The sequence below is a fragment of the Euleptes europaea genome, chromosome 1 (genome assembly GCF_029931775.1).
Source record: "Euleptes europaea isolate rEulEur1 chromosome 1, rEulEur1.hap1, whole genome shotgun sequence".
In the NCBI taxonomy this organism is placed as follows: domain Eukaryota; kingdom Metazoa; phylum Chordata; class Lepidosauria; order Squamata; family Sphaerodactylidae; genus Euleptes; species Euleptes europaea.
Window position 1 is genome coordinate 25,990,102 of NC_079312.1, and position 23,938 is coordinate 26,014,039.

General features: G+C 47.6%; 1 protein-coding gene across 1 annotated transcript in view; it reads right to left on the reverse strand.

Moving 5' to 3' along the window:
* Nucleotides 1-1,663: 1,663 nt before the first annotated feature.
* GNL1 (G protein nucleolar 1 (putative)) overlaps nucleotides 1,664-23,938 on the reverse strand; it is a 34,666-nt gene continuing 12,391 nt past the window's right edge. Inside the window, exons 2-12 of the mRNA XM_056866721.1 lie at nucleotides 20,437-20,605; nucleotides 20,100-20,236; nucleotides 17,475-17,626; nucleotides 16,105-16,176; nucleotides 13,894-14,089; nucleotides 12,321-12,416; nucleotides 11,143-11,340; nucleotides 7,033-7,211; nucleotides 4,153-4,315; nucleotides 3,438-3,578; nucleotides 1,664-2,028 (exon numbers count right to left, since the gene is read on the reverse strand). Coding sequence (XP_056722699.1) covers nucleotides 1,748-2,028; nucleotides 3,438-3,578; nucleotides 4,153-4,315; nucleotides 7,033-7,211; nucleotides 11,143-11,340; nucleotides 12,321-12,416; nucleotides 13,894-14,089; nucleotides 16,105-16,176; nucleotides 17,475-17,626; nucleotides 20,100-20,236; nucleotides 20,437-20,605 — 1,784 coding nt within the window. The 3' untranslated portion in view covers nucleotides 1,664-1,747. The remainder of the gene's footprint in view (nucleotides 2,029-3,437; nucleotides 3,579-4,152; nucleotides 4,316-7,032; nucleotides 7,212-11,142; nucleotides 11,341-12,320; nucleotides 12,417-13,893; nucleotides 14,090-16,104; nucleotides 16,177-17,474; nucleotides 17,627-20,099; nucleotides 20,237-20,436; nucleotides 20,606-23,938) is intronic.

The following is a 23,938-nucleotide window of genomic DNA, read 5'->3' on the forward strand; positions in this document are numbered from 1 at the left end:
CTGGGACTTATCTGCTGGGGTATTGGTGCTTTAGAATTATACGGGACTGCCTCATAAAGACACCAAGAATATGGTGAACACATGAAGCTGCCTTATAATGAATCAGACCCTTGGTCCACCAAAGTCAGTATTGTCTACTCAGACCGGCAGTGGCTCTCCAGGGTCTCAAGCAGAGGTCTTGCACATCACCTGCTCGCCTAGTCCCTTTAACTGGAGATGCCGGGGATTGAACCTGGGACCTTCTGCATGCCAAGCAGATGTTCCGCCACTGAGCCACAGCCCCTGAGTTTTACCATCAACGCCACAATGCTAGCACTACAGTTGCTTGAGCAAGGCAAATTGTTAGACGGATGTGAATAAAGTGGGAGGGCCACAATGAAGGTGATGTCACCTCCTGGTAAGACCGCCCTTACAGCACTCCAAAGACGTCTAGGGGACTCCGACAATCGCACCATCCCAAAGCAACAAAAGCCGGACCCAATGAAGCTGTGACACCAGAAACCAGTGAACGTGTACGGACTGCGTTGCTCTGTTGCTCCATGAGAGGGCAGTATTGCTACAGACGTCGTAGCGGCTGCAATTCCAGAATGCCACCTCGACAAGGTTAACAGCCGGGAACGATTCTCAGAAGTTAATAGCAAGGGAAGGCTGACGAGGCTGGCAGGATCCATGAGCAATGAGACAGCTGGATCAGGTACTAGGACTTCATAAGAACATAAGAAAAAGCCATGCTGGATCAGACCAAGGCTCATCAAGTCCAGCAGTCCGTTCACATAGCGGCCAACCAGGTGCCTCTAGGAAGCCCACAAACGACTGCAGCAGCAGCATCCTGCCTGTGTTCCATGGCACCTCATATAATAGGCATGCTCCTCTGATCCTCATAGAATCATAGAGTTGAAAGGGACCACCAGGGTCATCTAGTCCAACTTGGCGAGAATAGGTATGGATCATGACTAGTATTCATTTTTACTAAATAGCCATGAATACCCCTATTCTCCATGAACCTGTCCACTCCCCTCTTAAAGCCTTCCAAGCTGGCAGCCATCACCACATCCTGGGGCAGAGGTTCCACAACTTAACAATGTGTTGTGTGAAAAAAACTTCCTTTTGTCTGTTTTGAATCTCTCACCCTCCAGCCTCAGCAGATGATCCCGCGTTCTGGTATTATGCGAGGGGAGAAAAGATTCTCCCTGTCCACTCTCTCCATGCCATGCATACTTCATCTGCTATGTGCCGCTGAAAGATTTTACATTGATCACACACCCTTCTATAATCTATCCAGGCAGATTATGTTACAATGGACTACCGTGGCTACCTCTGGAATCATACAGATGGCAAAGACAATGTTGTGGAGGAGAACTCTCTCGCTGGCTGCTCACCGTAACAACAACAAAAAGGAACCTTTCCATTCCAAAGCATTATGCCTCTGATTCCCAGAGGTGGGGATCAGGGCAGAGACAGTGGGTGTCGCCTTGACACCCCTGCTTATGAGCTTCCCAGGTGAACAGCATTGGACTGGCCAGAATATGGAAGGAGCACTAAACTGCACAGGCCTTGACTGATCCAGGAAGGCAAACCTCATTGGCCCTTGTGATTAGCCCGCTCCCCGCCTGATGCCAACACCCACCAGTGGAGATGGGCCAGGAAATAAACATCACCTTTATTGATATACACAGTAGCTCTGGAGCTTGGGAATGCACTCTGGGGCAGGGCCTCCCCCTCTCAGTCTGTCCAGCAGGGGCAGCTGCTAACACTCATCCTCCCCCAGCAAAGCAAACAAGTTCTGGCCAGCAAACTTTCCCCTTCTGGGGGGAACGGGCAGGCCAGGTCCACTCCGGGGTGCGGTGAAGGGCTCCTCCTCCTCTCCTTCTTCATCAGCGTCCCGGTCTTTCTCTTCGTCCTCCTCTTCTCCTGAGCTGGAGATTTCGTCTTCCTCCTCTTCCTCGCCGGAGCTGTGCTTTCCATCTTGGCGGTGAGCCTCTTGCAGAGCAGAGATCTCAGCGGTCTCTGGGTGACGTTCCCAGGTGGCTGTAGGAAGGGAGACGACCAGGAGAGGTGACTGTCAAAGGTCATTCAATCCACTCTCAAGATCAGAGAGCTATGCAGGACTCTAAAGCACTGTCTTTTTAAAACAAAAATGTTTCTAGTCCTCAAGGATGCAGAAAAGTATTTCAGCAATGCTTGGTGAAATCTCTGAAAGCCTGAAACTGGAGTGTGAGTGGATGTAGCAGAATAAGTATTAAGAATTTTTCTGCTCATTCTCCAGCTTCAGTCATTATAAAGTTTTCTTGGCAGCCTTGAGGACTAGAACCTTGCTTTAACAAAAAAAGAGATTCTCAGTAAAGTGAATTGTAGACTCAATATCAAACAGTGTGCCTTCAGAGCACCATCTGCAAAAACTGAACCACCTTTCAGTACTTGAACTTTTTTCTTCCAGGCTTACACACGATGGGGAATGTATTGCACGTTCCAATAAGGGTAGCCCAATCATGCACTCCAAACAAAATAGAGCCGTTAAAGTAATCCTTTATTAAAAGCTCGAGCTGAGATGTTTACCTAGTCTAAGTCACTTAAAGACAGGCAAGTTCTTATGAGCTCATTATGCATATAACTTTTATAGTTTTTAATGACATCACAGCGTAACTAAGGAAGCACTGCAAAAGAAGAATTATCCCACCCAATTAGACATAGGCAAGTATTGACGCATTCACGCGGCTTACAAATTGTATCTAGCTTCTTGTAGCTTCAGGGAGGGTAACTCAAAATTCTACTCTGTACCATCTTATCAGCGCCCAAGGACGGAGGCCTTGTTTTCTTTGACAACAGCCCTTTCAGAATAGCAAAGCCAGCATAAAAACTTGTCAGGGTACAAAGGCAAATTTTCAACCAGAGAAACCTAGCAGACAATAAAGATTGCTCCGCTCATGCCAAGTTAAAATTCACCCACACACGACATACAAAACCAGCAGCAACACCATTCCTGCCCTGTATTTGTACTGCACAAGGCCCAACCAAGCTGACATCACTTCCTGCCTTGGCAGCACCTCCCTGCAGTTTCTATTCCAGTCCAGAGCCACCGCACTTGAACTGCTGCCCTCCTGCCGAGTTTACTCTCACTCGAAATAAAAAGTCTGGGCTGTGTAAGAAATTGCAGACTCAAGGGCAGACGTTGTGTTTCTGTGGGTCAGAACAGGTACCAACCTAGAACCAGAAAGAACAGTGCCAAGGCAGGGCTGGTATGTTAAGAGAGGCACAGCCAATGGAACTGGGGGCAGTAGAAGCCAGGTGGCCCCCAAGAGGAGTGGCCTTGTTGCTATAAATCTGAGCCTCCAGCTCCACTTGTTCAAATTGGCAGAACATCACTTTTTCACAAACCTGTTTCCTTTGACCCAGTGGAATGCTGGGCAAGCTTCCCATAACACCCTGCTCCATAGTACCTTTGTGCGTAGCGTAGCCTGGGGGCCGCATGCATAAACAGAGGCGCCCGTCCACAGCCAGCCGTAGGAGGCTGTTGGCTGCTCGGTAGACATCATTGCGGCCTCCTTTGGCAGTCTTGTAGCCTCGTTTCTCAGCCCAGGCTGCAAAGAAGAAGACGCAGAAGAGTTGGTTTTTATATACCAACTTTCTCTACTACTTAAGGAAGAATCAAACCGGCTCACAATCACCTTCCCCTCCCCACAACAGACACCCTGTGAGATAGGTGGAGCTGAGAGAGCTCTAAGAGCTGTGACTAGCCCAAGGTCCACAGCAGGCTTCATATGGAGGAGTGGCGAACCAAATCCAGTTCACCAGATCAGAGTCCACCACTCCAAACCACTACACCACTCTGGTTTTTATATGCCAACTTTCTCTACCTTTTTTTAAGGAGAATGAAACCGGTTTACAATCGCCTTTCCTTCCACTCCCCACAACAGACACCCTGTGAGGTAGGTGAGACTGAGAGAGTTCAGAGAGAACTGTGACTACCCTATGGTCACCCAGCTGGCTTCACATGTAGGAGCGGGGAAACAAATCAATTTCACCAGATTAGAGTCCGCCACTCCAAACCACGGCACCAGGATAGCAAAGCTAGAAGCAGACTTCCACGCTGCGCCGGGCCTTCCCTTTTCCGCCGGTTATAACACCGCCTCCTCGCTACACCGATCATTTTACCTTCGCAGACATCCCAAGCGCACCACAGAGGTTCAGGCTTGCCAGGTTCCACGTCTGGATGCCGCAGCTTGAGCAAAGCCTGGACAGGGATTCGGCCAGCCAGGTACCCCACAGAAGTGTAGGGGTCCTGGATCTGGGAAATAGGGTAGATACCAGCCAGGATCTAGGATAAGAGGAAGGACACCTTAAAACTAATAAAATGCACTTCAACACAGATAAATGTAAAGTTCTACATTTAGGTAGCAAAAATCAAATGCATAATTATTAGATGGGGGAGACTTGTCTTAGCAGTAGTGTGTGCGAAAAGGATCTTGGGGCCTTAGTAGACCAAACACTGAACATGAGTCAGCAGTGTGATGCGATAGCTAAAAAGGCAAATGCAGTCTTGGGCTGTATCAACAGAAGTATAGTGTCCAGATCACGCGAAGTGCTGATATTGCTTTACTCTGCTCTGGTTAGACCTCACCTAGAGTACTGTGTTCAGTTTTGGGCACCGCAATTTAAGAAAGATGTAGTCAAGCTGGAACATGTCCAGAGGAGGGCAACAAAGATGGTGAGGGGTCTGGAGACCAAGTCCTATGAGGAAAGGTTGAAGTAGCTGGGTATGTTTCGCCTGAAGAGAAGAAGACTGAGAGGGGATATGATAACCATCTTCAAGTACTTGAAGGGCTGTCACATAGAGGAGGGTGCCGAGTTGTTTTCTGTTGCCCCAGAAGGTTGAACCAACGGGTTGAAATTAAATCAAGAGAGTTTCCGTCTAGACATTAGGAAGAATATTCTAACAGTTAGAGCAGTTCCTCAGTCAAACAGGCTTCCTCGGGAGGTGGTAAGCTCCTTCCCTAGAGGTTTTTAAGAAGTGGTTAGATGGCCATCTGTCAGTAATGCTGATTCTATAACCTTAAGCAGATGATGAGAGGGAGGGCATCTTTGCCATCTTCTGGGCATGGAGTGGGGGTCACTGGGGGTGTGGGGGTGATGTAGTTGTGAATTTCCTGCATTGTGTAGGGGGTTGGACTAGATTACCCTGGTGGTCCCTTCCAACTCTATGATTCTATCAGATGCCTGCCCCTCTCTGTCATTTAGCCAGGAGCAGCAAAAAACCCAGAGTGCACACACACAAAAATAATCCCTCAGGAATCCCAAACCAAGAAGCCCCCTTCAGCACTTTCCCTAGTCTACTGTCTCCCTTCCCACACTAATTCTCAAATCTCCCCCAAAAGAGATGGGAACGTGGCTTGCATCACAATGAACTTTCCCTCATTTTGCCCAAGTGGCCTAGCGGCTAGAGGCCTGCGTTCAACAAAGGAAAGCCCCTAGCAGGAATCCCTTCCTTGACATGAAGCTCCCTCAGCCGAAAAAAGTATGCCACTGAGCAAACATGAGGAGCTGCCTTCTGCAAAGCCAGGTGAAGGGTCCACAGGCCAGTAGCTGCCTTCTGCAAAGCCAGGTGAAGGGTCCACAGGCCAGTAATTCCTTCACTGACCAGCCGCGACAGGATCACGCTTGGGATCACTTGATTGCAAATGCCAGGGGTTGATCCGGCGACTGCAAGTGCATTCTGGTCTCCAGTTGGTTCACTCATGGATGCTTGTCACTTGGTGACTGGGCTACATAACAAAGTGCAGGCTCAGAGGCAGGAGTCGGTTTCCATAGGGTAAAGGGGTGCTGTAATGTGGCCACCAGCACTTGTAGGAATGAGAGAGAAAAATCACAGCATGTGGCCAAAATTAAGATAAATTCCAATTATCGAGTAGACTGCCGCTATATTTTCCATCTGGAACTCTTCCAATGCTAGAGTGTTACCTTCCTTCCAGTCACAACGAACTCTTCAGTGAAGTTTGCCAGCTGCAACAAATATTTCAGCGAAGCTTGCCTTTTTGCCCTTTTGGGGTTTGGACTTCAGCAAAGCGTACTTTATTGTAATTGGACTTTATCTCTCTGGAAGTTGATTAATGTATATTACATGGATGTTTAATGGTGGTTATTGTGAGTATTCTATGTGTGATTGACAATTGGAATTTATCTTAATTTTGGCCACATGCTGTGATTTTTCTTACTGGGTTTATAGACAGTATAGGACTGCTTTGTATATTGACTTGTGGGAATGAACCATCATGGACAGCACGTTCAAATCAGCCAATGTCCTCCGAAACGCAATGTTTTTCAGCAGCGTCCGTTCACAGATTTGACTGCCGGTCAAGCAAGCGCTAAGCCAGCAAACAATGAATGAACGTGAACGTTAACCTGCGAAATGTTGGCTCGTCCTAGTAAAAGATGCTACATTACTAGTGTTTCCTTCATTTTCTCTAATAGGCCAACGTGGCTGCTGACAATTTTAGCAAGTGTGGTAGAATGGACAACGGGCCGTACTAAGACTCAAGGAGACTTGGGTTCAAATCGGCAGTCAGCCTAGACCCTCACCGGTAGTGCAGTCCAAAGCACACTTAACTTCGTTGTCGAACAGCGTCAAACAGCTTCGGACTTTCCTTTTGCATCTATTCATGTCAACCACTGAACGTCCTTTCGGCTTTAGTCCAATCGCATCATTAAGAACAGCGCTACTTGTACTTGTCCTCTGCTCTACCCCAGTAGCAGATTAAGTGCCATCCGACCCGACCAGCCTTTACCTTGAAAACCCTATGATGAGACACTTAACTTACACCCTTCTCAGACCACTGACTTCAGTGGGCTTATGAGGGTGTAACTCCGCTTAGAAGTGCACTGCCAGACATTCTCACCTTTGCTTTTACTTTCTTTCCACCATCTCCCATCGATTCCCATCTCATCTCCGTCCTAGGATCCTCAGCTTCCAGCTCCTTCAGTACAACTCCGTACCAAATTCCCACCCTCTACCTTTCCCTGTCATGTTTTTTTGTTTACCTGCTGCTGCCTCTCCACAAGGGAAGGGAAGATGAGTCCAGGGCAGTCGCACAACTTGACTGTGGGCGTCAGGAAGTAAGTCTGGAAGTACTTGGTGTGGCCCGGCGTGCGGGAGACGCTCACCACTTTGTGGCCCACCAGCCCGTTGATGAGGGAGGACTTGCCCACGTTGGGGAAGCCTGCAGGGAGGGAAAGCAGAGCAGTGAGGGTGGAGTTAGAATCCAGAAGGCGTTTTGGGGCTCAGCCAATCGGGACCTCCCTCTGGAAAGCAGGCTTCTCTAACCAAACCTACCCAAGGTAATGAGAATGAGGTTTTTAGAGTGCGCCGTATTCCCTCTTCCTCAATGTTTTTCAAAGAAATTATTGCCACACATTTAACTGCTGTTTTGTTCACTTTGTTACATAAGAACGTAAGAACATCAGAAAGGCCATGCTGGATCAGACCAAGGCCCATCAAGTCCAGCAGTCTGTTCACATAGTGACAAACCAGGTGCCTCTAGGAAGCCCCCAAATAAGACGACTGCAGCAGCACCATCCTGCCTGTGTTCCACCGCACCCAAAATAATAGGCATGCTCCTTTGATCCTGGAGAGATTAAGTATGCATCGTGACTAGTATCCATTTTTACTAGTTGTTGTTGATTTGTTTTTTATTTATTTTTTGTCTTAAACAATCAAAATACCACAAAGAGTTCCGGTGCTAAAAATCAATGGGCTCAAACAGTGCCCATATCTCCACAGGATCAGCCCACAAGACAGTCCTTCCATATGTCTCCGTGCGCCCATTACAGTCATCTGTTGGCTATCCCACCTCTTAGGGAGGCCCATCTGGCATTCACCAGAGCCCGAGCCTTTTCTATCATGGCTCCAGCACTGCGGCATGGGCTCTCTGATGAGACGACTGGCGCCCCCTTCCTTGGAGATCTTCAGGGGGTGCTGCAAGGCCTGCCTGTTTGGCCTGGAATTTCAAGGGGGGTTGAATAGCAGGGATCTTGTAAGGTGGGGGATTTAAAGGTAAAGGTCCCCTGTGCAAGCACCGGGTCATTCCTGACCCATGGGGTGACATCACATCCCGACGTTTACTAGGCAGACTTTGTTTACGGGGTGGTTTGCCAGTGCCTTCCCCAGTCATCTTCCCTTTACCCCCAGCAAGCTGGGTACTCATTTGACCGACCTCGGAAGGATGGAAGGCTGAGTCAACCTTGAGCTGGCTACCTGAAACCGACTTCCATTGGAATCAAACTCAGGTCGTGAGCAGAGCTTGGACTGCAGTACTGCAGCTTACCACTCTGCGCCACGGGGCTCTTGGGGGGATTTAGGGCTTGTTATTTTATCTTTGGTTTTAGATGGGGACATGTTAACTATCATTGTAGGCCACCTTGATCCAGAGGAAGGGCAGGATATACTTGTTTTAATAAATAAATAACGAATATGGGGGGAGTAGTTATTTTTTAATGGAAGTTGGAAGTATTACCTTTCCATTCCAGCTAATGAATGGCTCTGCATAGCTCACAAGCTTCTGTGTGCAGGTTAAGTGCCATCAAGTCGCTTCCGACTCATGGTGACCCTATGAATCAATGTCCTCCAAAACATCTTATCTTTAACAGCCTTGCTCAGGTCTTGCAAATGGAGGGCCGTGGCTTCCTTTATAAATCCAATCCATCTCCTGTGGGTCTTCCTCTTTCCTGCTGCCCTCAACTTTTCCTGGCATTATTGTCTTTTCCAGTGACTCCGGTCTTCTCATAATGTGGCCAAAGTACAATAGCCTCAGTTTAGTCATTTAGTCACAAGCTTCTACATCCAAAGAAATGGATGCAATGAAAAAAAACGCTTCTTTTCTCTGCTTTACTGTTCATACTTTCAGCATGGAGGAACTTTTTTTTAAAGAGCTGATGAAAAATGAGCTTGTTTAAAAATATGTCAGTGGAGTTCAGGAAGTGGCATGTGATGTGCTGTTGCTGTTCTGAAAAAGTAATTGACAGCCCCAATTTGCACGCCGCTCTCTCCCTTCTGCTGTCCTGGACAGGGCCAGCATACTTCACTTTGCATCAGCTGATAGAGTGATCTGTGAGACTGAATGGGGCTCTTTCCATCTCTCTGTCACATGACTGGCACAGTTATTGTCTTAAACATACTGGCAACTTTGCCGTTCAGATGACTGACGTGATTATGAACATACAAAGCTACCTTGTACCGAGCTGGACTTTCAGTCCCCCTAGGTCACCAACTCTGGCTCTCCAGAGTTTTTAGGCACGGACATGGCTCAGTGGTAGAGCATCCGCTTGCCATGCAGAAGGCTGCAGGTTCAATCCCTGGCATCTCCAGTTAAAAGGACCGGATAGTAAGTGATGTGAAAGACCTCTGCTTGAGACTCTGGAGAGCCGCTGCCAGCCTCGGTAGGCAATGCTGACCTTGATGGACCGATGGTCTGATTCAGTACAAGGCACCTTCAGCCTTAAACAGTCTGGGGCCATTGTATCTGCGGGACCGCCTCTCCCAGTACACCCCCCAGAGAGCACTACACTCAGCAGATGCCAACTTGCTGGCTGTCCCTGGCTCGAGAAGTGTTGGGCTGTCCTCAACCAGAGCCAGGGTTTTTTCAGCATTGGCCCCGGACTGGTGGAACTCCCTCTCAGAGGAGACTAAGGCCCTATGGGGACTTCTCACGGTTCTGCAGGGCCTGTAAGACCAAGATGTTCCGCCAGGCCTATGGTTTAGAGCAGCAACAGTTTTCATCAGAGCTGGCCTCCCTGCCTCCTCCTATATTCTTCTATATTCGGCCAATGTCCTGCGGGTCAAGATCAAGCGCCATTGATGTTGCTTTAGCCTGGAATTGTTGGTTTTAAATTAATTATTGTATTGAATTGATTGGTTTTTATTGTATTTTATGAAGTATCATTGATGTTAGCTGCCCTGAGCCTGGCTTTGTCGGGGACAGAGGGTGGGTTACAAATCCAAAAACAAACAAACGTGTTCAAAGAAGGTCTCTTCTGGCACCTGCAACTCAAGATCCTTTTTTAAGTGCTGGGGACTGAACCTTCTGCATTCAACGCAGAATTCTGCCACTGACCTATTGCCCTTTTACATGTTTTCCCCCCTTTTTGAATGCTGAAGCATTCTGTGTAACCCCAAAGATTGCAGAACAGCCCAGTAGAAGAGCAAGAGTAAATAATTATCAAAAGGCACAGAGTACTGACATAAATACAATGGAGGTACTGGAATTTTAAAGTCCAAAACCATTTTTCTCTCTGGTGTTGCTGCCGTTTTCATTTGCCAGTAGATAGTGCTATACTATTTCCTGACTGTTTTAATAATGTTCTTTATATCCCTTGTTCTGTTCCAAGAAGGATCCAAAAGTTCAGCTGTATACTAGTAGGTGTGCTTCTGGGAAAATGGAGTAAATTTACAGCACCGTCCAGATTTACACCCTGTTAAGTCAACTGACAAGACAAGAGTTATTAGAAAAGACAATCATGCTAGGAAAAGTTGAAGGCAGCAGGAAAAGAAGAAGACCCAACAAGAGATGGATTGACTCTATACAGGAGGCCACGGCCCTCAATTTGCAAGACCTGAGCAAGGCTGTTAAGCATAGGACATTTTGGAGGACATTGATTCATAGGGTGACCATGAGTTGGAAGCGACTTGACGGTATTAACACACAAACAAGTCCACTGAAGTCTGGTTAGGATTGCACCGTTAATAAAGCTTATTTGTTCAGATAGCCATCAGCTGATATTAGGAAGATACACGCCTTGTACATGGAACATATGTTTCTTGTATGCATCGTCTCAGGATTGCCGTAATTGAGAAAGCAGAAGCGAAATGGGATTTTTACCGGAAACCCATCTGATGTTATTCGTCTTCTGATGACATTTACTCTTTGTACTACCTTGTACTTTGGTTTTTGCATGTTCAACTGCTTGGTTGTAACATTCATATTTGTATTACCTTCGGGGTATTCAGCAATACAAGTCATTGTCTTGTGTTTGGGTCGTAAGTGCTGATTTTTTTGCAGTACGTATTTGTTTAAACAAGCGTGACAGCATCCATCTCCGCTATGGTTCCTAGCTAGAAGGCTCGGCTTCCTCTCCACCAGCAGATGGCACACTCACCCACGCAGCCTACGGTCAGAATTCCATCCTTATAGAGCTCCTGGAAGGGCTCCCCAGCCTCCATAGCCACATCCGTTTGGTGCTCTACTAGTACAGCGGCCCCGTCATCATCTTCCTCCTCTTCCTCCGAGTCTTCAAGCGGCAGGTGAGCGCTGGCTGCATCCCGCTCGATCTTCTCCTTCCAGCTGCTCAAGTCAACTGAAGAAAAGCAACACCGGGAGGAGGTTGGGTTGCCAGCCTCCAGGTACTAGCTGGGGATCTCCTGCTATTACTACTGATCTCCAGCTGATAGAGTTCAGTTCACCTGGATAAAATGGCCACTTTGGCAATTGGACTCTATGGCATTGAAGTCCCTCCCCTCCCCAAACCCCGCCCTCCTCAGGCTCCACCCCAAAAACCTCCTGCCGGTGGCAAAGAGGGACCTGGCAACCCTGTGTGTGTGTGTAAAGTGCCTACAAGTCGCAGCCAACTTATGGCGACCCCTTTTGGGGTTTTCATGGCAAGAGACTAACAAAGGTGGTTTGCCAGTGCCTTCCTCTGCACAGCAACCCTGGTATTCCTTGGTGGTCTCCCATCCAAATACTAACCAGGGCTGACCCTGCTTAGCTTCCGAGATCTGACGAGATCAGGCTAGCCTGGGGAGGAGGTTAGTTGGCTTCATGCTAGTTGGGCACTGTGGGAATAGGGTTGCCAACCTCCAGGTACTAGCTGGAGATCTCCTGCTATTACAACTGATCTCCAGCCGATAGAGATCAGTTCACCTGGAGAAAATGGCCGCTTTGGCCATTGGACTCTATGGCATTGAAGTCCCACCCCGCCCCAAACCCTGCCCTCCTCAGGCTCCTCCCCTAAAACCTCCCGCCGGTGGCGAAGAGAGAGCTGGCAACCCTATGCAAGTTGGGCACTGTGGGAAACACGACGCTGGATCCGATGAGTATTTTAGTCTTATCCAGCAGGGCTCTTACATTCTGAGGAGTTCATCTGAGAACATACAGAATGCTTTCTCCTTCACCCCTGAGCTTTCACGGCAATTTCCCACCCACATGAGCTCAAAAGGTGAGCCTGAGGATGGGACTTACAAGCAGGCTTGATCTCCAGAAGTCCCTGTTGGTAAAAACATACCAAGTCTCACTGACGAAAATGGAGTGACCCACGCCACAAGATGCCACCTAGCTCACCTCTCCCGGCCGTGATGCTTTCGCAGGCATTCAGCAGCTGATCAGGCCCCATGGCTGTGCTCCATCCCTTCCGACGCTTCCGCCGTTTCTTAAACACTGGCAAGAGGGAAAACACCAGAAGACCAAGACTTCTTAGGTTTTTAATCATGAGGTACGGGAGGAGCGTGGGGTCTACTGAGGTAGGGCAGGGGAAATAGGGGTGTAAGCCAGGACCAGGAAGATAGGATCTCAGGAGCTTTAAAAGTGTGATGTGGAGTGTGTGTGGGGGAGGCGAGAAGAGACAAGAAACCAACTGGCATGTCTGGCTTTCATCACAAAGTATGGAGGGGAGGTAGTTGTGAATTTCCTGCATTGTGCAGGGGGTTGGACTATATGACCCTGATGGTCCCTTACAACTCTATGATTCTATGTTGCTGGGGGTGCTGTTGCTCAGAATTAGGCATCTTAGTTTCTTTTCCTATCTTGGAAAACAGGCATTAGGGTGAGCGAGTTAAGATTTAGGACGGAAAGACCTTCCTTAGACCTTCAACCCCCTCCAAGTCAGTGCTGCCTTCCCCGACCTGCAAAAGCTTTCTGAAATCTCAGAGAACTTTGCCAGCTCTCGAAGATCCTTACACAAGAGATTCCACGAACTGAACCTGCGGCCTTGTAAGTAACAAGCAATCTATTCCTCTCCCACCTTCCAAGTCCTGTTCTCCTTGCAGGGTTTGTTTAGAGAATCAAGATTCAGAGATGGTTATCCCCAAGTTTGCTATCCTGAGATTATGATAATGGTGGACTACAAGAGCAAAACATTCTGGGTTCTCTTTTCTACAACTGCATAATTATCTTGGCCCATTCTGATAGCCACTGCATGCAATAACTGAACCATGAAAACTTAACCCCGCATACCAGCTAGTAAGCCTGTCATTATTTACTTGTTGAATTCATTAAATGGAGTACATGGATGGCTTTTATGGCTGATTGTTTTAATAATAAATTGTAATACAATGTGCTGTGACTTGGTGACACTATAGTGCTGTTAGCCCTTCCTTGGTGAATGAAGAACAAGGTTGGTTTTTACATGCCAACTTTCTCTACCACTTAAGGAAAAATCAAACCAGCTTACAATCACCTTCCCTTCCCCTCCCCTCTACAGACACCCTGTGAGGTAGGTGGGGCTGAGAGCGCTGTGACTAGCCCAAGGTCACCCAGCTGGCTTCATGTGTAGGAGTGGGGAAACAAGTCCAGTTCACCAGATTAGCCTCCGCAGCTCATGTGGAGGAGTGGGGAATCAAACCCGGTTCTCCAGATCAGAGTCCACCGCTCTTAACCACTATACCACACTGGCTCTCAGTGAGAGCTCTGGCAGTCAGTCAACTCTTGCCTTTTACTTAAAGCAAGTCAACAAGAAGCCCTGATCTGACTAGGGGTCAGCAGCTCTTCCCAACACACTTCAGTCTCCATTTCTGCATCTGAACATGGAAACAAAGTAAGTGGCTGAAATTCAGAAAACTGTTATCCCACTCAGTGTTACGACGAAGGCTCCTGACAGGTCACCAAGATCACCACTATATAACTATGTTGGAAATACCTGCACTTGGATCCTGGTCTTGCTGTGGGTAGGAAGTGAAGCAAACCACGTGAACTTCTGGGAACCGGCTCTTGAAGTAGTACTTCCAGGCCACTACCAGGCTGGGGGGTGCCAAGTCAATCTTGTTCAGTACCAGGATAAGGTTTTTCATCTGCTTGGTCACAAAGTCGTAGAGGGCTGGGGGAAAGTTGATCACCTGGGTAGGAGGGGCCAGGAAGGCAGAGGATAGCCAAATATCAGCCCTAGTAATCTGGACTAGGAATGTGGATTTCGCTCTAATAGACAGGGGATTAGAACTAGGTGGCAAGCAGTGGCCGGTTTATGCAGAAGAAGACGACAAGTTGGTTTTTATATGCCAACTTTCTCTACCACTTAAGGAAGACTCAAAACGGCTTACAATCTCCTTCCCTTCCCACAACAGACACCCTGTGAGGTAGGCGAGGCTGAGAGACCTGTGACTAGCCCAAGGTCATCCAGCTGGCTTCATGTGGAGGTGTGCGGAAACAAATCCAGTTCACCAGATTAGCCTCCGCTGCTCATGTGGAGGAGTGGGGAATCAAACCTGGTTCTCCAGATCAGAGTCCACTGCTCCAAACCACCGCTCTTAACCACTACACCATGCTGGCTCAATACATATGCAGCCTGTATTGTTGGCCTTTGACCAAATTCAGCATTAAACAAATGGTTGACTGGCCCGACTGTCTCTTAGAAGACATTATAATGTTAGTAGTGAAGAGGGCCCCATTTCTGGAAACACTTGGGAATGTGGGCATGGCCAGTATAGCTCCCTGAAGCATTTCCACTGTGTGTTTACAAGCACAGCTCCCCCCACTTCCCATCAGTCATCTATTGTTCACCAAGAAGCTCACAGCAAAGCAGCAGGATACTAATCTGCTGCTTAAAACTTGAAACTTTTCTTTTCTGTGGCTGGCGACTTATGTTTTTAGCCAGATATCTGTCGCTGCAAGTTTAAACATGCACTTCTCTAAACTTGACCACGTGGGGTTTCATAACACCAGCGTGGTATCAAAGGGTATTGCTATATTGCTCTTGCCTATCCTTTGGTGAGTGAGAGCTTTGGCATTAACTAACTCAAAACAACGGCTCCCCATCCCCACCCCCCTTTGTTCAGTGTCTTTATTTCGATAGGAAATCAGCTCCATATATACCCCCCATTGTTACTTTGTGGCTGGAAGGGTCAAATCTCTCCAGTTTCCTTAAGAAGTAGTAGAAGAAGAAGAGTTGGTTTTTATATGCCGACTTTCTCCACCACTTAAGGAAAAATCAAACCAGCTTACAATCACCTTCCCTTCCCCGCCCCACAATGGACACCCTGTGAGGTAGGTGGGGCTGAGAGAGCTCTAACAGAGCTGTAACTTGCCCAAAGTCACCCAGCTGCCTTCGTGTGTAGGAGTGGGGAAACGAATTCAGATTAGCCTCCTCCGCTCATGTGTAGGAGTGGGGGAATCAAACCCGGTTCTCCAAATCAGAGTCCACCGCTCCAAACCACCTCTTTTAACCACTACACCATGCGGGCAAGTACAAATTAGCAAGCACTAAGACAAGTCAGGGAAGGGCAGCCATATGAAAATATCTTCAAAGAAAAAAAGAAATTATGTGGTAGGATACAACACTCGTCTCTATATTGTCTGGGTCTCAAGTCCTAGCCCAGGAATGTCAAACTCATTTGTTACAAGGGTTGGATATGACATACATGTCACTTCGTCGGGCCGGGCCATATCTCGACAGCCCAGATCAGGAGGGGGGGGGGGGGGCTGACTGCCCTGTTTGGCTCACGGGCCGGATAAGAGCTGTCAAGGGGCCGGATTCAGCCCGTGGGCCATATGTTTGACACCCCTGTCCTAGCCCTTGCTCAGAAGTGTAAAACCCACTGCGGGGTTCTCTAACGCTCTTCTAGAAATTAACATAAAATTGCTATCACAGTACCGCAAAAAAGGAAAGACTTCCAAGCTACAGGAACTACAGAAAATACCGCTCTACGTTTCTTCCAAGCATTTTCCCATTAGAAGAACTATGTTTAATGAAATAAACTGACCCTACCTAGAATTCTCCTCTGCTCAAGAAAAGGGTTCTGAATACTTGAAAAGACAGAATACAGCTTGTTCCTTCCCATGGTTGTTAAACCAAATGTGACCGAGGATGTGGAAGGACAGACGGCCCGTCGACAACGGCAAAGCCAAGCATCCTTACCGGGTGCCGGATGTCTGTAATGAGCAACACGATGTCTGACATCTCCAGAACACGCCACAGCTGCCTCCATGTCTGCAAGGGAAACCAGGAGATTACAAAAAGGCCTGAGCGAGGCCATTCCTGATGACCCAACCAGTCACTCTGAGTAGTCAGAATGCGTGCCCCCTTTTAAGCCTGTGTTCTTTCCTAGCTTTTTCAAGCATATGGCTGTTTGGTCACAAAGCTCAACTCCAGTTTGAAGAAGAAGAGTTGGTTTTTATATGCCGACTTTCTCTACCACATAAGAATCAAACTGGCTTACAATCACCTTCTCCTCCCCACAACAGACACCCTGTGAGGTAGGTGCGGCCGAGAAAGTGTGACTAGCCCAAGGTCACTCAGCTGGCTTCATGTGTAGGAGTGGGGAAACTAACCAGGTTCACCAGATTAGAGTCCACTGCTCCAAACCACCGCTCTTAACTACTACACCATGCTGGCTCTATCAGTTCCCACTTCCAAGGCTGCTTTAAGTTGAACATCCCTGGAGAAGAATCTATAAACAAAGCCATGCATTTGCCACACTAAAAGTGATCACAACAAGACGTACAGGAAATGGTACAAAATGCACCTTTAGATCAACGTGTGGGACAGTGGTTCACATGTGTATTTCATTGCACTGGGAAGTCACTTGTGCCTTTCTAGTACACGTGCACAAGGAAACGCACATGCAACCACCACATGTCTACTCATGGGTTTTCACCATTTCCTGCATAAAAAGTAGGAAACCAAATATATGAATTAGATCTCACTAGGGACAGAATGAGAGTTCGGATGCATTTGTAAAAACCTGTTTGTGTGAACTTGCCTCTCTCTCTCTCATTTCCCTCGGCCACCCTAATTCCTGCCCCTCAATCTCCAAAGTGCTGGATATTTTGAATCCTTAACAGCAAAATTAGTAATGCAAAGCAGCCAAATATTTGTCATTTTATGTCACTTCGATACTTTATTCTGAATTGATAAATGCGGGTTTCTGTACTGCAGAAGAGGTCATTTCACACAGAGGTTTTGCTGCAGTTTAGATGCTGAACTGCAGCAGTTTCTGCCTGAGCTTCCTCACTTCATTTCCCATAGTTTCCTCATCATTTCTCTCTACATGTTTGATCCAGCTGGAGAAAGCACAGAGAACCGATGATCTGGTATGCCTAGTTGGCCACTGTGTGAACATACCGCTGGACTTGATGGACCTTGGTCTGATCCAGCATGGCCTTATGTTCTTATGATGAGGAAGCCACACAAAGACGCCAAAAGGAATCCGAAGAGGCAAGGAAGCTCAGAGATAAACCCCTGAACTCCAGCGCCCAAACTGCAGCCTCAAGCTCTTGAAACCTCACCTCCAGGTTGTGCTCAAAGTAACTCAGATGGCTTGGCTGGAATGTACTATAGATGTTCTCCAGATATTCACGGAAACACTTATCTTCTCGGGCCAGCAGCTGCTCCTTGGTCATCTGATAATTCCAGAGCGGGCGCTTGGGAAAATCCAGTGCTGATAGCAGAAGAAAGGTGAGGATCAGTGGCGAAACGCAGCCAAGATTTGAGAGGAAAACATGAAGCTGACAGAGTAGCGACTACTGTCAAAGTAGATCATACTGAGTTAGATGGGCCAGTGGTGTGACTCTGTATCAGACCAGTGGTCTGTTGAGCTCATTATTATTGACTCTGACAGTAGTATCTATTCTGAATGGCAGCAGTTCTCTGAGTCCTCAGCTAGAAAACAGTCTTTCCCATCTCCTGAGATCCTTTAACGGGAGATGGCAGCGATACAACCTGGAAGCATCGGTTTGCAAAGCATGCGCTCTATCACTGAGCTGTGGAAAGAGAGAGAAACTGTAACATCAGTCGCTCTCCATCAACTGATGGAGTTCCATCAATTGCTCTCCAACACTGCGCTGGTCCTTCCCCAGGTACCATTTGAGGGTCTGAGCAATGTCAAGGTGATTACAGGAGACCAGAATGGAGACTCTGTACTGTGACACAGGAACAGGAGAGAAAACTGAGTTACGGCTGTGTCTGAATCAACCAGTGATGAGCTACACAGCAGGAAGGAAGGGAGTCGAAGAAGAGGAGTCGCCAACAGTCTAGAGCTGGGGTGTCAAACATCTGGCCCCGTAAGAGCTCTTGTCCGGCCTGCAAGCCAGCCACACACGCACACCAGTCCCGATCTGGGCTGGCGAGTCATGGCCCTGCCCGACTAAGTGACATTTATGTTATATCCGGCCCTGGTAACAAATGAGTTCTAAGCCTCTGGTCTAGGGTTAAAAGTAGCTAGAGCACTAAACAAGAGCTTTAGTCCTGGAAGCAGTAATCCTACGGGTTAAGTGTTTCTCAAATTGGGGTTTGGGGACCTCAGTTCCTTAAACCAGGGCTGTGGCTCAGTGGCAGAGCATCTGCTTGGCATGCAGAAGGTCCCAGGTTCAATCCCCGGCATCTCCCGTTAAAGGGACTAGGCAAGGAGGTGATGTGAAAGACCTCTGCCTGAGACCCTGGAGAGCCGCTGCCAGTCTGAGTAGACAATACTGACTTCGATGGACCAAGGGTCTGATTCAGTATAAGGCAGCTTCATGTGGGGCAATTCCAGGGGGTCTGCAAGTCATTTGTAAGGATAAAGTTTCCACACATCCAGCATAAAAACAGAGCTGTCTCGGATTTTTAGGAATGGAGGCAGGGACTCTCTGCCTCAGGGGATGGAATCAACTCTTTCAACCATACAAATGGGCGGGGGTGGGGGTGGGGAGAGCTCATACAGCTGCCCCTACCAGCAATCAACTAGTTTCCAGATCACCTCGCCACACTGACCAAAAAATGTGCTGATTGGTTCCCAGCAACCAATAACTCAGCCCTCGGAACTCTAATCAGCTGAGAGGCACCAAGGAGGTACCGTCCTAATGCCATCAGTCTATTTTCCAGGGCCAAAGAATTCAGCCAATCCACAGCCAAGGATTCAGCTGAATCCACAGACAATAACAGCTGATGGCAGTTTTCAGCGGAATACCGGAAATTCAGGTTTTGCATGATATTGGTGGCAGTTCTTAAAAGGATTTCCAGACTCCTTTCAGGAGGCCTCTACCTAGAAGTCATTAACCAATAAGGAAATTTGGGGTTGTCTTTGGTGCAAACCCCAACAGAAGTTGGTTTCAGGTAGCTGGCTCAAGGTTGACTCAGCCTTCCATCCTTCCGAGGTCGGTAAAATGAGTACCCAGCTTCCTGGGGGTAAAGGGAAGATGACTGGGGAAGGCACTGGCAAACCACCCCGTAAACAAAGTCTGCCTAGGAAACGCTGGGATGTGACGTCACCCCATGGGTCAGGAATGACCCGGTGCTTGCACAGGGGACCTTTACATTTTTATGGTGCAAAGTCCCTTCCAATAAAGGGGGGGGCGGGGAAGGAGGTCAGGGCCTTTTGCGTAGTGGCCATACAGAATCAGCTAACATCTGAGTCCTGTAGGCCAGGCTCAGGCGATAAGAGAAATTTTTCTTAAACTTCATTTTAAAGTGTTGCTGATAAAGGGTCTCACTGCAGGGTTCTGAGGACACAAAGGAATGGAAGCCTTCGCAGAGAACACACAGCTTGACAAACACTTGGAAAAGAGACAGTCAGGCACACAGCGTGTGCCGGTGAGCTGAGCAAGAAAAATAGGGCTGGGGTGGGGTGGGGGTGGGGTCTGTGAAAAACAATTTAAATCAAAATAGGGGTCCGCAGGTTGCTCAAGTTTGAGAACTGTGCCTAGAGACGGCCATACGTTTCAGTATTAAAGGAAACCTTTGTACTCGAACCCCAGAGTCCATCCTAAAAGGCTCATTTTCAGACTATTCAAGGTGCCTAAATATACAGAGTGCTTCCATTTCCACTGGGCCAAAGACTAATTGCAGCCCAGGAGTAGTGGCGCATTAAAGGGGAGGAGCAGCTTTTCAGTGCTAGCCATTAAATGAGATTCTCTAGGAATGCCCCTTCCACTCACCCGAGCCAGTCTTGTAAACATCCTCTATATCCACCTCCATCTCAACTTCTGGTACCGGCTCCAAGATCTTTTCCCGTGCGATCTTCTTTCTCCGTTCCACCTCCTCTCTGCTCTCTCGCTCAAAGTGCAATCGGTACCTGTCAGGGTGGGATGAGAACGGCAACTAAAGGAAATGAGGCAGCTGTAATGGCGAGGGTGTGTGCGGAGGGAAAGGATATTTATTTTTTCAATTTATAACCCACCCTCCCTGGCCAAGGCCAGGCTCAGGAGCAGAACACTTCTCCAAGAGCCTCAAGAGCCACTCTTCAATCAGTGCAGGGAAGTATTCCCACGTTACCTGTTGGGATCGTAGCCATGCTCCCCTGGCTTGCGGACCTGAGGCTGCTGGTTGAGCTTGCGGACCTGTAGGGAGAACGACTCACTGTCCGATGTGTCCGTGTGGTCCTCGTGCCTATCATGGCTGCCGCTCCGGCTGTTCGAGCTCGATCTCACGCCATCTTGAAAACCTGGCGGGGGAGACAGCAGCAGCAGAAGAAGAGTTGGTTTTTATATGCTGACTTTCTCTGCCTTTTAAGGAGAATCAAACCGGCTTACAATCTCCTTCCCTTCCTCTCCCCACAACAGACACCTTGTAAGGTAGGTGAGGCTGAGAGAGTTCTGAGAGAAAAGCCCAAGGTCACCCAGCTGGCTTCATGTGTAGGAGTGGGGAAACCAACCAGTTCTCCAGATTACAGTCCGCCGCTCTTAACCACTACACCACGCTGGGGTAAACAAGGAGACCATTACCAATCTGTCTCCAAGATGGCGGATCTCTTCTCCTTCCCCATCTCTCCAGGCCACGCTCCAGTTCTAGCAGCCCTGACACTTCAGATGGAAAATTTCCAGACCTTTAGGGAAATCTGATTCTGGTGCAATATGGTGCATGGCTGATGTTTAGAAATTTGAGCCATTCATCAACCTTGCTCGATTCCCTGTTAGAATCACTGTCCTTTCAGGACAAAGAGGTCAGGATTCTTTACTCCCATCCCCACCCACAGGACTAGTCCACAACCACTTATCAGAGGCGAGAGCAGAATCAAGTATTTCAGGACCAACATCTTTCCCAGCACAGTTTTTATGAGGCCCTGCTCAACCCTCAGTCCAAATATCCGTTCTTCCTCTGAATGTCGGTCATGTTGTCTTCTGCTCCCAGGAAAGCAGAGCTGAAGCCAGAAGTTCAGACTCCCACTGCTGTGACAAAGTCCAGCTCCAGTTGATGCTAGCCCTGATCCATTGAAAGGAGCCAAATGAGAGACTGTTTCCCACAAGGAAGGAAACTGTCTTCCCAGATCAAATTAAGGTCCATCTAGCCTTTCATTTGTTTTTCTACAGTGGGCAGACAGATGCTTCCAGGAATGCCACAAGCACAATAGTACGCTTTGTTTGCCCCCCAGAATTTGGTATTTGGCGCACTTGACAGCTCCATGGTTACTGCAGCCTTTGACAGACCCCTCCTCCATCAGTTTAGCTATTCCCCTTTTAAAGCCACAAAAGTCAATGGCCATCATCGAATTTTGTTCCAGTTAATTCCAGAGATTTATGAAATATTATATGCCTGCCTTGAACCTACTGCTAATCAATTTAATGCAACAACACTATTAAATTGAGGAGGGGCTGTGGCTCAGTGGTAGAGCCTCTGCTTGGCATGCAGAAGGTCCCAGGTTCAATCCCCAGCATCTCCAGTTAAAGGGACCAGGCAAGTCGGTGATGTGAAAGACCCCTGCCTGAGACCCTGGAGAGCCGCTGCTGGTCTGAGTAGACAATACTGACTTTGATGGACCGAGGGTCTGATTCAGTGTAAGGCAGCTTCATGTAATCATGAACACTGAGTTTTAATATGTCTCTCCTTCTGTTCTCGCCATGCTTTTAATAATTTTATAAATTCAGTTGTTCCATCGTAAGAGACTGAATGCTGAGAACAGAGTAGACTCCCCCCACCCCGCCTTTTTGCCCCAATAAAGTTGCTTTGGAGAAACTCAGCAGATTTATTTAGATATTTATAACCCTCTCTTCTCCCCAAAGGGCCCCCAGAGTTGCTTACAATATTGTTCCCCTTCATTCATTTTATCCTCACAACAACCACCTTCTAGGGTAGGTTAGGCCGAGAGAGTGACTGACCTAAGGACAACCAGAAAGCTTCTACATGACAAGGTAGAGATTCAAACCTGGGTCCCCCAGACCCTTTTCTGATACTCTAACCAACTCATCACGCTGGATTATTTTTTGCTTAATCTCAAGAATCTGATTGAGGGAATGATTCCCCCTCCCCAGTTCTTTCATTTACTTACTTATTTATTTATTTATTAAAAGATAAGACAAAAGGGGGAGAGGAAAATCAGGAAAAGGTAATAAGGAATTACACATAATACACTCTTTTCTCCTTTCTTCCTTGGCACCCAGAATATGTTGCGATAAACTCACTAATACATTAAAAACTACCAACTAAAAATAATATCAGATGTTTTCAACATTTCTTGTCCTGTCTTCTTTCTTTCTCTTATCTTCCTTATTAAGAAATGATGTACAAACTCAGTTATAACCCAAATTTGATTGTAATAAACATAATAACACAGTAAGACATGCCTATATATGTAAAATTACAAATATATATTTATGATATAATTTAAAATATGTTCTAATTAGTTAGTGACACTGCAGATTGCACTTGACCTAGGCATACAAGCAAGGGTTTGATAAAGTCTTCTAAGATCACCATTCCACCCACTGGTCCCAAGACCCATGAAAGAGGCAGACAGGTATCCAGAAACAATGGAAAGGGCTATTGGAGATTTGCGGGGGGTGGGGGGTTATTTAGTATCATCTAGGTCAGGAGTGTCCAATCTTTTGGCTTCCCTGGGCCACATTGGAAGAATTGTTTTGGGCCGCACATAAAATACACTAACACTAACGATAGTAGATTCATAATGTTTTAAGTCAGTTTGCAATTTTGTGTTGGGCCGCATTCATAGCTGTCATGGGCTGCATGCGGCCTGGGGGCCGCAGTTTGGACCAGCCTGATCTAGGTAATATTTTATATTTTGCATTTCGTGGCGCTTTTGTTATCTAATTAAAGTTAGGTAGAACCACTTGGATTCTAACCACGTTTATGCACAGCATACAACGCGAGGAGTTCAAGCAGGACTCCTAAGTTTCTGAAGAAGGTTAATAGAAGCAGAACAGAAACAGTTTTTGTACGTGAGGGTGATATCCGGTTCTGAAAGGAAAGGAGGGCCTATGGAGTTTCGGGGGGGTGGGGAGAGGACAGCAGGAGAGATTTCTGAGATCTATAAGCAGACACAGCAACGGATCAGCAGCTCGACCTTGACAGGTTGCACATAAAGTATCCTTGTCAGAAAGAACTGCATAAGCCTCGCTGATATTGGGGGAAGTGACACACAAGTATGAGCCAGCGAGAAGGGGGCTGGGTGACTCACTGGCGGGTGGGGCCGCTAGGCTTGCTATCAGCCGCTTCCAGCCCACGTCTGTCTGGCATGATTTGGAGAGGGGGGAAAGTGGGCGGGCGATGGACTGATTTTTTTTCAAGACGTGCACCAGAATCAAAGGAACAAACCAAAAACATACAGATGCACTATTGGCCTTAACTGCAGATGTTTATGGGGATGGTAGAAGATGGCAACCCTCCCGCTAAATTCTGCAGCATCGCTTCACTAGAGGCCAGATGAGTGCATTGGCTATAACATAAATGCCGTCGACAAGAACAAATGTCCCAGGCTTATGTGACACTCTGTATTCCCCTGTGGCAACCATAATTTGCCAGCATGTCAGGGACATCCCCAAAT